At 42.9% G+C, this 12,672-nt stretch overlaps 1 protein-coding gene across 6 annotated transcripts in view; it reads right to left on the reverse strand.

The window, feature by feature from the left end:
* Drp2 (dystrophin related protein 2) overlaps window positions 1–12,672 on the reverse strand; it is a 73,340-nt gene that overhangs the window by 52,702 nt on the left and 7,966 nt on the right. For 3 of the 6 annotated variants that reach the window (XM_017801997.2, XM_008848330.2, XM_008848329.2), the window contains 4 exons: window positions 10,373–10,421; window positions 4,893–5,067; window positions 1,886–1,969; window positions 536–699 (listed from right to left, as the gene is read on the reverse strand). In XM_017801997.2, coding sequence (XP_017657486.1) covers window positions 536–699; window positions 1,886–1,969; window positions 4,893–5,006 — 362 coding nt within the window. In that variant the 5' untranslated portion in view covers window positions 5,007–5,067; window positions 10,373–10,421. The remainder of the gene's footprint in view (window positions 1–535; window positions 700–1,885; window positions 1,970–4,892; window positions 5,068–10,372; window positions 10,422–12,672) is intronic. The other 3 variants (XM_008848332.2, XM_008848331.2, XM_008848334.1) reach the window with 2 other exon arrangements.

Consider the following 12,672-nt stretch of genomic DNA (forward strand, 5'->3'; position numbering starts at 1 on the left):
GAGTATGGAACAATCACTTCCTTTATTTACATATCAACACATTTAAGTTTGGAAGGCATTTTCGTGTATTATTTGAATCTTATGACAACAGTGTGAGGTAATGAGGGCAGTTACTATGCTTTCCCTTATTCTTTTTTCTTAAAAAACAAAACATAACAAACCCAGGTATGGTGGTGCATGCCTGTAAGCCTAGCACTGGGGAGGTGGAGGAAAGATGATTGCTAAGTTCAAGGACAGCCTCCTCCAGGGAGTCCCAGGCTAGCCTGGGCTTCAATAGAAAGCCCTGTTTCAGAAACAAAACAAAGCCAAGTGGAACTAAAATTCTGAGAGCTTAAATAACTTATCCAAATGACTATTTAAAACTGAGGTTCAAATTGAAATCTTCTGACTTCTACCATGTTTCTTTCCCTTGCGTCAGAGAAAGATAGAGAGAAGTGGATGGTGAGGCTGATGAAAGGAGGGCACACAAGATGCAGCAACAAAAGGAGCCTGAAACTGTCCTGGCCAATTCCTTAAGCTGGGGGTCAGTCCTTACCGGAGGTTGTGAGACTTCTTTTTTATTTCATTCCAACACAGATTCATAGCTGATGGTTCCAGGGGGCCAACAGCACCAACAGACCCATTCAACAGCTTTGGACTTAAGCAGGGATCCCCAGTACCATCCCAAGGAGGTGCAGGGGTGGTGACAGCAGCTCTAACCTGGACAGAAACACAAATATCCTGTGACCCCCGGGGTGTGTCATGCTGTGTTCCGCAGCAAGCCAAGTGTGGGACATAAGTGAACAAGGTGAAAGAAGTGTTGGTCTCAGGGTCCAGAAATTCTAACCTGTTCTGGGTGCATGTGTTCAAGGGGTGAGAGGCAGGAGGTCTAGAGTCTAACTCATTGAAAAGTCTTCTCTTGGTACAGGTGTGTCACAGAGAAAAGCTGAGTACTACTACTATTATTATTCCTCCTATTATAAATTCCACCAGGATGACTGAGCAAATGGTATCCTGCATGCAGTGAGACACTGGTGAGAGTTGCTCAAACACAGATGGTCATAGCATTCAAACACCTACAGGCTCCAATTGCAGGGTCTCACGTTTACCCAACCTTCTAGAAAACGAAGTCGAGGGGCTGCCCCATACAGATTGAGAGAAGAAACAGAAAAGCCATAGAAAGTGCTCAGTGCCAGATGCCCTACTTTTCAAATGGACCTAGGCCTTGAGGTCACTTCTCCCAGTTTCCAACCAGCACTTTCCACCAGACAGGAAGGCTGGAAATCTTAAAGGACGGTGGTCATGAAAGTGAACATAGGATGAAAAGGAGCTAAAGAAGCACCCTGGATCCTGAGCCCCAAAGGAATCGGATCAAAGTTGGCAGCTCAGACACCCAACCATGAAGCCTGTGAAACTCTAGCCTTGGGCTATAAGACTCACTATCTACTGCTTACTCTCCTGGGCACTGGTAAGGCTCAGTCAAATTATAGTTAGGTGTGAGGGAATGGTGGTTAGGCCAAATAGCCCTTAAGAGCACAGGTACCTAGGCAGAGTGCTGGGACTACCCAGCCAGGGGGCTGTAGAGGGTGAAGAGAAAGGGAGCTGGGGGAGGGAATCTCTACTGGAGTTGTTCCACCCTAGCTAGGGAGACCCACATGTCTAGCTGCAGGTTTACCGGCTTCTTGCCTACCTGTGCAAATAGCAGGACCAATCAGTGTCTGAGACTTCTCTAATCTCTCCACCTTAAAACCAAACTTCTTACAAGGCTTTCTAGGCAATTTAGGAAGCTAAACACCCCATTAAAATCACAGATCACAACCACACCAAGAAAGGAAAGCAAGGGAGTTGCAAGCTCTAGGGGACAAGCTGTGAACTCAGCCACCCTACAGCCCATGTGTGATCCTACCTGTGCGGCCTGAAGAGTCCACGGCAGGACTAGGGAGGTCCATGATTTTCTCTCAGCAGGAATCTGGGCCCAGGGTCTGGTGAGCTGCAGACAGGCAGACTCCTGAGGAGCTCTAAACAAGCCCCATCAAGGAAGCAGGCCAGGAGGCGGGGGTTGCTACCCTGTTTTTTTACTGACCCCCCAGGAATCTGGAGGGGGCGGTGATATTAGAGCCTGCCCAGTGAATTAGAGCTTTGTCCCTGGGAATTTCGGCTCACTCCCAAATGGGCCCGCCACACCGGGGCCAGCATGGTCCTCTCAGGCTGGCGAGGATAGCAAGAGTGGGACTAGGCATTCCAAGGTGTTGAGGAGGGGCTGCAAAGGGTAGCTCCTGTTGATTAACTTTCCCTTCTGTGGAAGACACAAAGTGCTCACTCTGCTTCCAGGCCCACCCCTGCTCTGAAGTGAACAAAAAGATAAGACCATTTGTGTGACGATTCTTTTGAAAGCAATTTCTCCAAGACCTGACAGGAGGATGAGGAGGCTTAGAAAATAAGCCTTGTCTTCAACTAAGTGAATTTCCTCAGAGGCAGGAGGAATGGGTGTGGCACACCTAGGGACAGAGGCCTGGGATGGCAGCACTGGGAAGCTGGGTGTGGCAGAATCCCTCTAAATCTGATTATTTTCCATGAATGCCAAGCCCAGAAAATCACTGGAGGTGACTGAAAACGAGGGAGTGCTTTGGCCTGCCTTTGAGAGGGAGATCCATGACCCTCAGATCTCATTGTACCCTGAGAACAGAGGGAAACGATGGGCTCTGGGCATCCCTTTGGGTCTCTGAAAGGGAGGGAGAAAGGACAATGGAACACAGCAGCTCTATGCAGGGAGTCAGGGCTGGAGAAACTCCCATGCCAGCCTGTGTTACACTGGGCGGGGTCTAGGGAAGCCCTTTCCATTAAGCCACTTTCAGAGGGAAACAGCCACTGATTTCCCTCTTTAGCAGACTTGCCTGGAGAAAGGTTAACATTCCCCAGCTCAGCCCCCACCCCTGATCACTTAGGCAAAACACTTTCTTTGTACCAAAAGAGTTCTGTTCCTATCCTTATTTATCTCCCACAGTCTTCTAGGCTTTCCACAGCTCCGCATTGTTTCCGTGCTGAGGTCCACCTACAGGAATAGCTAGAACAGTTGCTTGACCCTTTCTAGAGGTCTGGGTGGAGTCAACTAGGACGACTGGGGGATGGCAGGGGATGATGGGCTAAGACTGGGGACTGGCCCCTAGTGATAGGCTTTGCTTGTGCTAGGATAACTGGGCTCAAGCCAATCTCACAAAAATCTTTGGACTGGGAACGTCCCAGAGTTAGAAATAGCCCCTTGTGACCCAGCCATAACCCAGCCATCCTGGCTATGCTCTGGGGGAAGAACACATAAGGAGCTGGGAGCCACTGGTGTGTGAGCCTTTCATTCCCTCCATAACTCTGTTTCCTAACCTGCATCCAGCTCCCACATTATTCTTTAGAGCCTTGTTCTCCTCCCATTTCCCCAAGTGAGCCACACATATCTCACAGGAAAATCATAGAGTAATTTTTTTCTTTCCCTTTTCCTATCAGCTAACTTTTTCTTTCTGGTTTTTGTGGATAAGATGTTTGCTTCTCACAGCCCACTCCCCACCTAGTTCTCTACCCTTCTCTTGAGCCCTTGAGACAAAGGTAGTGCAGGAAGGAAGAACACCTAGGCCACCACAGAAAAGAGAGGCTGTGCTGTGCCATTCACAGTCACATTCGGAAGCTCCCATGTGCCCTTGGTGACACTTGTTGGAGGAAGGCAATGGGCAAAGAAGACTTTGGGAAGGACTTGTGCTTCCAAATCCCACAATCCTATTAAAGCCCTACTCCAGGGAAGAGGTAGATTACTATGGGATTCTAAGTTGATCCTGGCTTTGAGAATAAATGAGAGTCAACTATTTCTCTCTGGCAAAATTCAAGAAAATGATCAAGGAAGACCTGACCTTCATGCTTCTCGGGACCTTGATTTTTCCTTATTTAGCTTCCCCCAAATAACTTTCCCAACACCCATATTCATCCTCTCTCTCTCTCTCTCTCTCTCTCCTCTCTCTCTCCACTGACTTTCTCCTCTTTCCTGTCTCTCTGTATCTTTATTTTTTCTTATTTAGCTTCCCCCAAATATCTTTCCCAACCCCCATATTCATCCTCTCTCTCTCTCTCTCTCTCTCTCCTCTCTCTCTCCACTGACTTTCTCCTCTTTCCATTCTCCCATATATTCCACTGCTGTTTGCTCCCCTAAAAGTGACAGCACTGCAGCCTATCTGTGACACTCTTGGAGACATAGTACTTCATGCCCTCACAATCTCTAGAACCCAAAGCACTGCAGAGCAACCCAAAGTACATCTATGTCTGTCCTTTCTCCAGCTAATTCCCCCTGGACCTCTCTCCCTCATTATCAGGAAAGGTACCTTCTCTCTCTAGATTATTGCCTCTCACCCACCTATTAACAGGCATGGAGAGAAACAAACATACCACTATCACCATACTCCTATGGGGGGAGGCAAGGAAGGGAGAGAGAGAGAGAGAGAGAGAGAGAGAGAGAGAGAGAGAGAGAGAGAGAGAGAGAGAACTTGAAAGGTAAAGGCAATGGAGAGAGGGTCACCTGAAGTATGTGAGGCCAGGGAAGGAACTCACCTTTCCCTAGGCTATGCCATGAAGAATCATGTTCTTCTGGAACACCTCCCCCGCCCAGACCTGTAAGCCTTGGAAGGTTAACATGAGATTGTCCCTCCTTTGTCATAGTGGGCCTTTAGTCTAGTCTAGCATCCTCCTTCACTATATGTTCCCCATAAAATACCTCATGGTTGGTAAGGGGTGGGCTGAAGGAGGCCATATGTTATCCAAGGCTTTCAATGTATACAGAGAGTTCCTGAGTCTTTGGAAGTATACGTATCACATAAGTTCACACAGATCCTATGTCCAGTCTTTTTGCACAGGTCATTCTTTTACTATGGGACTCTTACCTGCTGGGGGCAGGTGTTTCGGAGGCTGCTGCTATGATGAAACTGGTCAGCAGCATGCCACTCATGACATCGTGGGAGGGTGTAAGGGCATCCCTGCATGACCATAGGTTGCATCAGAACCAAGGCTCATGGAGGATGAGGATGGGCAGTAGATGGACTGTCTAGCATTAAGCACCTGGAAGAATAATAAACAGAGATTTATAGACAAGACCTAGGAAACGCCTGTGAATCCAGCACCTTCCCACAGCTGCATGGACCAACTATGCAGAGAAGTACTTACAGCTTAGTTACCTATACAATAGTTCTCCCCAGCTACTGTGTGTTATAAAAGGTTAATTACTGGCCAAGGAAGTATTTATTGTGTACCTATTATGCTTTGTGCTAAAGATACAGGGTGAATTGCTATATGATAGGTAGGAGAGTGTGGGTCTCTCCCTCCCCTCGTGGGCCATTGGCCACCAACCCATGAGAACAAAAGGAGCAGAAGCAACAAATGGGGTCAGGACGGCCAGTGAGCATGGACAGAAAAGACCTTCCGGGAGTCAGTTTCAGTGATACAGCTCGTTTATTCAGTGGCGGTCAGGGAAAAATATAGGGTGGAGATGGTAGCTACAGCTTCAGCTGATAGGTGTTCATAGTATGCTTTATTTACATGTAGTAGGGGGATCCTAACATTTGGCTATAAGGCAATGCCTAATTATCATATAGAAAAAACCTGGGGGTAGTTTCATTGTGGGTAACTATGCCAAAGGTCATGTTCCAAATAAGGCCAGGCATCTGTGCTTGGAGGCACTTTCAAGATAAGGTCAGGCAGAGAGCAGGAAGCCCCCTCTGAGAAAGGGAGTCCTCCATATAGCACCGAGCTCCTTAGAGCTATCCACACATGGTGGACTACAACCTTAGCAGCAGGGTCCCCCAACAGGGGAGGAAGCCATGTAAGCTAATAATTATAATAGAATGTTGATGTGAGAAATACTATAATTAAGGTTAGCCTAGAAGGTTAGGGAAGCACAAAGCATATCTGAGACTACCCAGATTCAGGAGCTTGCACTTGAAGAGCTAGGGAGATAGCTCAGTCAATAAAGTGCTTGCTTCACAAATATGAGGACATAAATGTGATCCCAGAACCCATAATTTTTTTTGGTCTTTTTGAGACAGGGTCTCCCTCTAGTTCCAGCTGGCCTGGAACTCACTATGTAGACCAAGCTAGCCTCGATCACACAGAGATCTGCCTGCCTCTGCCTCCTGAGTGCTGGGATTAAAGGTGTGTGCCACCACTTCTGGCCAGAATCCCTATTTTTAAAAAGCTGATCATGGTGGCATGTGCTTATAGTTCCAGTGCTGGGGAGATAGAGACAGGCAGACCCGTGGTGCTCTTTAGCCAGCCTAATCTATTTGGTGAACTTCAGGCAGTGAGAGATGTTGTCTCAAAAACCAAGGTGTGTGTGTGGGGGGGTGGAGTTATGACTCAGGAATTAATAGCACTGGCTGATCTTGCAGAGGATCCAGGTTTGGTTCCCAGCACCCACATGGCAGCTAACAGTCATCCATAACTCCAGTACCAGGGGATCTGATGCCCTCTTCTGGCCTCTGTGGGCACTGTATACACAGGTACATTTACATACATGCAGGCAAAATACTCATACACATCAAATAAAAATGAATAAGTAAATAATTAAAAAACAATGTGGACAGATGTCTCCTGAGGAACAATACCCAAGACTGACCTCTGGTTTCCTTATACATTCATGCGCATGTACACATGTACATGTACTGACACATACATGTACATCCATCTGCACACACACACACACACACACACACAGCCCCCAAAGGGACTGCATTTGGGATGAGTGTTGAAGGCAGAGTTGTTGTTTACCCAGAAAAAGGGGGAAAGGGAGAAGAACATTTCTGTGAGAATCCACTCATCTTTTCCTGGGGTGATGTCACAAAAAGGCAAAGCATATTCAGGTAACAATGAGTTTAGTATGGCTAGAGTTGAAGGGGCACAGAGCGGAGAAGGCATGTTGTCTGCTCCTGAGGAGTACACACACAGAGGAAACAAACAGGAAAAAGAAAGACTATAAGTGTTATGTTTATTAATATTGGAAATACATATAGGATGTAGTAAAAAGACAGATGAGGACAAGGTAAATTCTATCTGTTCACATCAAGAAAATTTCCCTAGTAGAAATGTGTACATCACATTACTTATTAGTTATGCATTAGGCAGAAAAGATAAAACATTGCAAACTGCACGTGAAAAATAAAAATGTGTGGTGTGTTTGGTGTGGTCAGAGAACAAGATAGATGTCAGACTGAGTCCTCTCCTGAATGACACACAAAAGATTCTAGCTTTTATCTTGTAGACAACAAGAAGGCACGGAAGGTATACATATACAAGGTTTCACAGAGATCCACCTGCCTCTTCCCCCCATGCTAAGATTAAAGGTGTGCAGCACCACGCCAGGCCAGGCATTGAATTGAAGATTTTAAACAAGGGAGCGAAATGACCAAATTTTTTATTTTAGAAGGAGCCCTCTGCTTGCCTTGTGGGGTGATTATCCCAGGGGAAGAACTCATTGAGAAGCTGGTATAATAAATAGGCAGGCAGGATGCAAGAGGATGGAGTAGAGAGCAAGCTTTGAGGCACATTGAAAAGGTAAAATGTATGGGACTCAGTGATCAATTGGATGTGGAAGGTGAAGGAGGTGATGGACTTAAAATTCCTAATTTGGGAGCTAGGTAGGTAGTGTTGCCAACAGCAAGAGCAGGGATACAGGAAAAGGAACACATTGGTGTGGTGAGGGGTGAGGGCAACGTTATATAATCAGCTATGCTGGAGACACTCTTATGTATGCTTATGTAGCTTTACATATCAGGAGATAAGCTAAGAAAAGGAGAGATAGGACCAAAAGATTTTTTAAAATTGATGAACAAACCAAATGAAGGTTTAGGAAATGCACACAACATGAGATGGGTGGCAAAGATGACAAAGGAAATTGGAAATGATAAAAGTAATTTCTTCTAATGTGCAGCCAAAACAATCCCTCTTCGAAAGGGCTGAAAGCAATGATTTTTTTCATTCCTGATGCTGATAATTAAATAGTGACAATTTTCAGACTCTGTTCCACTGGTTTCCTATGTTTTAGGTATAAGGGTCGCTTCTTAAGATGTAAAAGAATCTTGCTTCACCCACTCATGCCCATAATAGTAACTGTACTTTTAGAACTTACATAGAAAAACGCTTAGACAGAGGTCTATAGACTCCTTGTCTTAAGTATACTTCCCTCCTCCTCAGAGGTCTGTGGTCCTAAGATGGGAAACGAGTACAGATTCTGAGGGCATAGGAGTTCTTCAAACTTGAAGAACACTTTGTTGTAGTCAAAAATCTCTAACGATTACACAGGTATGTAGCTTCCTATCTCCCAAAGTGATTCCCCAAAGAATGGATGGTTCCTCTATGATCAGTCACTCAGATAGAACATGATGTATTAAGCAGGGCATGGTGGTGCACACCTTCAGTCCCAGCACTCCAGAGGCAGAGCTGGGAAGATCTCTGTTAGTTCAAGACCAAACTGTTCTACACAGTGAGTTCCAGGCAAGTAAGGGTTATATAGTCAGACCTTGTCTCAAAAAATAATTGATATATTGATATCCATGTTTTATGGAGATAAAGGCCACAAAAGGTTTACTTTCAGATTCTTATATTAATCTTTTTATTTTTGTTGAATTCACAAGCATGTTCTTAAAATTAAAAAGATTTTTTTGTGGTACTGGTAATTGAATTCAGGGACTTGTGCATGGTGGGCAAGTTCTGTATCAAGAGCTCTACCACTAAGCTGTATCTTCAGTACTAATGAATGCTCTTTAGAGAAAATCTATAAAATATAAAAGAAATCATAAGAATGAAACTAAAACAAATGTGCCATATTTAACACAACCTAGAGATAACCATTGCTAAAAGGTCTACAAATGTAGTACTTTGAGAAAAATCAATGAGTAAGTTCCAGGTAATATGGAGGAAAAGAAACTGTTTCCATGTGACCTAGTAAAGAGTCAGAATAACTGAAAACAGGATCCATTTCAAAAAGAGAGGAAGACAGGGCTGGGGAGATGGCTTGGTGGGTAAGAGCATTGGCTACTCTTGCAGAGGACCCAGGTTCAGTTCCCAGCACCAACATGGCAGCTCACAACTGTCTGTAACTCCAGTTCCAGGAGATCCAACACCCTCTTTTGGCGTCCATGGGCAATGCATACATAAGTGCACATACACACTGGCAAAACAGTCGTATACATGAAATAAAAATAAAGTTTTAAAGAAGAGAGGAAGAGCTTTGGAAATTCACAAAGGTAGTGACAGCAAACCTGGAAAGGGCAGAGAAAAAGATGAGTGATGCACCAAAAAGAAGTACTCTAAACTGAACAAAACTTCAGCCATGTGGCTTCTTGGTGAGGGAAGGGAAGCAAAAGCGTCATCCAAAAGCACTTTGTTGTCTCTTCTCTGAGTTGCATAGAGAACTGAGTCATTTAGAGAAGGCTTTTTGATAAAAATATCCCCAAATAAAACTGAAGAGAGATGCAGACAACAGATGAGCAAGTCAAAACACAGAAACACAAGAAACATGAAAAAGCAAGGCAATGTGATTTCCAGAAAAGCATTAACTCTTCAATTATTGATAAAAGATAATGGAATGAGTAAAATGCTAGGTAAGGAATATTCTCAAAACTAGAACACAGACATGAATTAGGATTGAAACAATATCTGACAAATAAAATTTTGGCTATTGCTGTGATAGATGAAAGGATCAAACAAGGTATGTGTAAACAGAATTATAAATTATTAAGAATTGTAAATATACAAACTCATAATTTGATAAAATTTAAATAAAATTGTATTCCAGAAAAAAAGATTTCAAAATTTTACTAGCAAAAATGATCAGTGAACTCAGAGAGGACACAAATAATCTAATCGAGGACCTAGGCAAGAAAGTCAACAACATAGAAGAAAAGGTCAGCAAAGAGATGAAAAAAATCAGCAATATTGAGAAGAAAGTCAGCAATATGGAGGAAAAAGTCAGTAAGGAAGTCGAAATTTGGAAAAAAACCCACAAAAACAAAGAAATGTTGGAATTTGAGTAGAACAAAAGTGCTTGCTGCCAAGTCTGACAACCCGAGTTTGACTCCTAGGAAATATATGTGGACAGAGAGAACTGACTCCAAAAACTTGTACACACACACACACACACACACACACACACACACACAAACTAAATGAACACACAGAGAATCTATTCAATTAAATACAACAGAAAATTTCCCTAGTCTAGAGAAATAAATGCAAATTCAGGAGACATTTAGAACCCCAAATAGACATGAACATCTTATAAGAACTTCTCCATGGCATAATATCACCAAGATGCTAAAAATATAGTGCAAAGAAAGAATAGAAAAAGCTGTAAGGGAAACTACCAACTTACCTCCAAAGGCAAACACATCAGAAAAACATTATTTCTCTCATCAGCAACCCTAAAAGCAAAAAAAAGAACAATGTATTTCAAGCCCTGAAAGGAACTGCCAGCCATGATTGCTATATCAAGCACAAAGCTATATTTTAAAATTGAGGGAGAAATAAGGACATTTCAAGACTAGCATAAACTAAACTGGTTCAAACACAAAACTAACCACCGAACAGAAAATACTTAACAGAATACTACACAAAGACAGGAAGAAAGATAAGCAGTCTCAATCCTGACAGCACAGGAATGAATATATTTCATGAGGGGAATAGATGAACAAAGGAAAACTTTAAAGGAATACAATCACAGTTAACACGGTAAACCACCCAACCGCCAATACTGATGGAGGAAAAAAAAATAAAAGAACAATAATCTAACCACCCCCAAAAATCAGCCATCAAAACCACAAGAATTAGCAAGAATATCTCAATAATAATCTTAAATGAAAGTGACCTCAATTCATCAATAAAGAGATGCAAAATAGCTGACTAGATTAAAATACTACATCCAACTATCTGTCATCAAGAAACAAACCTAGCTGGTAAAGATACTCGTAAGCTGAGGATGAAAATCAAGCCATCAAGTGAATGGAAGCTGAAAACAAGCTGATATAGGTATTCTGATATCTGACAATGCAGAGTTCAAATCTAAGTTAGTCAGAAGAGATAAAGACACACGCTATAACGGTCATAAACACACATGTAGCAAATGTTGAGGCTCACAATTTCTTTTTTTAGCCAAGGAAGCAAACAGAAAACCCACAGAATAGGAGAAAATCTTCACCACTGACACATCCGACAGAGGTTTAATAACCAGAATACATAACGAACTCAAAAAACAGAGAACCAAAACAAGAAGCAATCCAATTAAAACCTAAGGAGCTGAACAGAGAGTTCTCAAAAGAAGAAGTAGAGATGGCTATGAAACATCTTAAAAGATGTTCAACATCACTAATAATTACGGAAATGCAAATTAAAACCACTTTAAGATTTCACCTTACCCCAATCAGACTGGCTAAGATCAAGAGAACAAATGATACCAAATGTTGGAGAGGATCTGGGGAAAGGGGAACACTCATCCACTGCTGGTGGGGCTGCAAATTGGTTCAACATCTATGGAAAGCAGTGTGGAGAACTCCTTAAAAACTATAAATGAACCTACCATTTGACCCAGTTATACCACTCCTTGGCATATACCCAAAGAACTCATCCTATTTCAGAGACACATGTACATCCATGTTTGTTGCTGCTCTTTTCACAATAGCTAAGAGATGGAAGCAATCTAAGTGTCCCTCAATTGATGAGTGGATAATGAAAATGTGGTTCATTTATATGATGGAGTTTTACTCAGCAGTGAAGAAAGATGAAATCATGAAATTTGCAGGTAAATGGATGGAACTAGAAACTGTTATACTAAGTGAAGTAACACAGACTCAGAAAAAACAATCGACATATGTTCTCCCTCATATGTGGATCCTAGAACCAGAGTCTGATAAATAAGTATGCAACCAGACATAACTACAGGAACCAGGATAATGGAAAGGAAACAGGGAGGTAAAGGAAAAGAAATAACCTGAAAGGGAAGAACAGTAGGAAACAGGCCTTAATAAGGGAGATATGGATAAAAATTGGGTTAGTTTAAGGGAGGGAGGAGGGAAGGGTATACAAGGAACCTAGGGGATAAAGGGAAAGAAGGAGCTCAAGAGACATAGGACCATAGGAGAAGGGTATTAGTAAGGGAGAACGGGGAAATGGGGGCACCTTAAGTGGGAAAACCATGATGGAGGGGTGAGACAATGCAAGAGATAAACAATACCTAGCTAGTTTTGAAAACCAGAGAGAATCATATTACTCCTATAACCTACTGACAAATTATCCATAGCAGATCAAGAAATATTTGTCTAGGTAAGGTTTATCTGAGAACAACAGATCTTTGCCCAAGATTTATCTACAATGCATGTACAGGCACACAAGAGGTCAAGTTTAGAGGCATTACAATACCTCATTTGAAGATATATTAGAGTCATGCTAATTAAAAGAGCATAGTACTGGCATCAAAAACAGACACATATAGCAGGACCTTTGACTTCTCTTCACATAGACGGAACTGGTGAAATAAAGGATCCAGGGGCTCCTCCAAAGCCCATGTGACCCCTGAGGAATAGACCCTAAAATGGCCTTAAGAGTAAAAATAAATCGGTTTTATCTGAATCAACTGTATGGCCTTAAACACCCAAAAGGAAAGTATAAGCAAAGATTAAA

Source organism: Nannospalax galili, unplaced genomic scaffold (assembly GCF_000622305.1).
Source record: "Nannospalax galili isolate Female #2095 unplaced genomic scaffold, S.galili_v1.0 scaffold3, whole genome shotgun sequence".
Taxonomy (NCBI): domain Eukaryota; kingdom Metazoa; phylum Chordata; class Mammalia; order Rodentia; family Spalacidae; genus Nannospalax; species Nannospalax galili.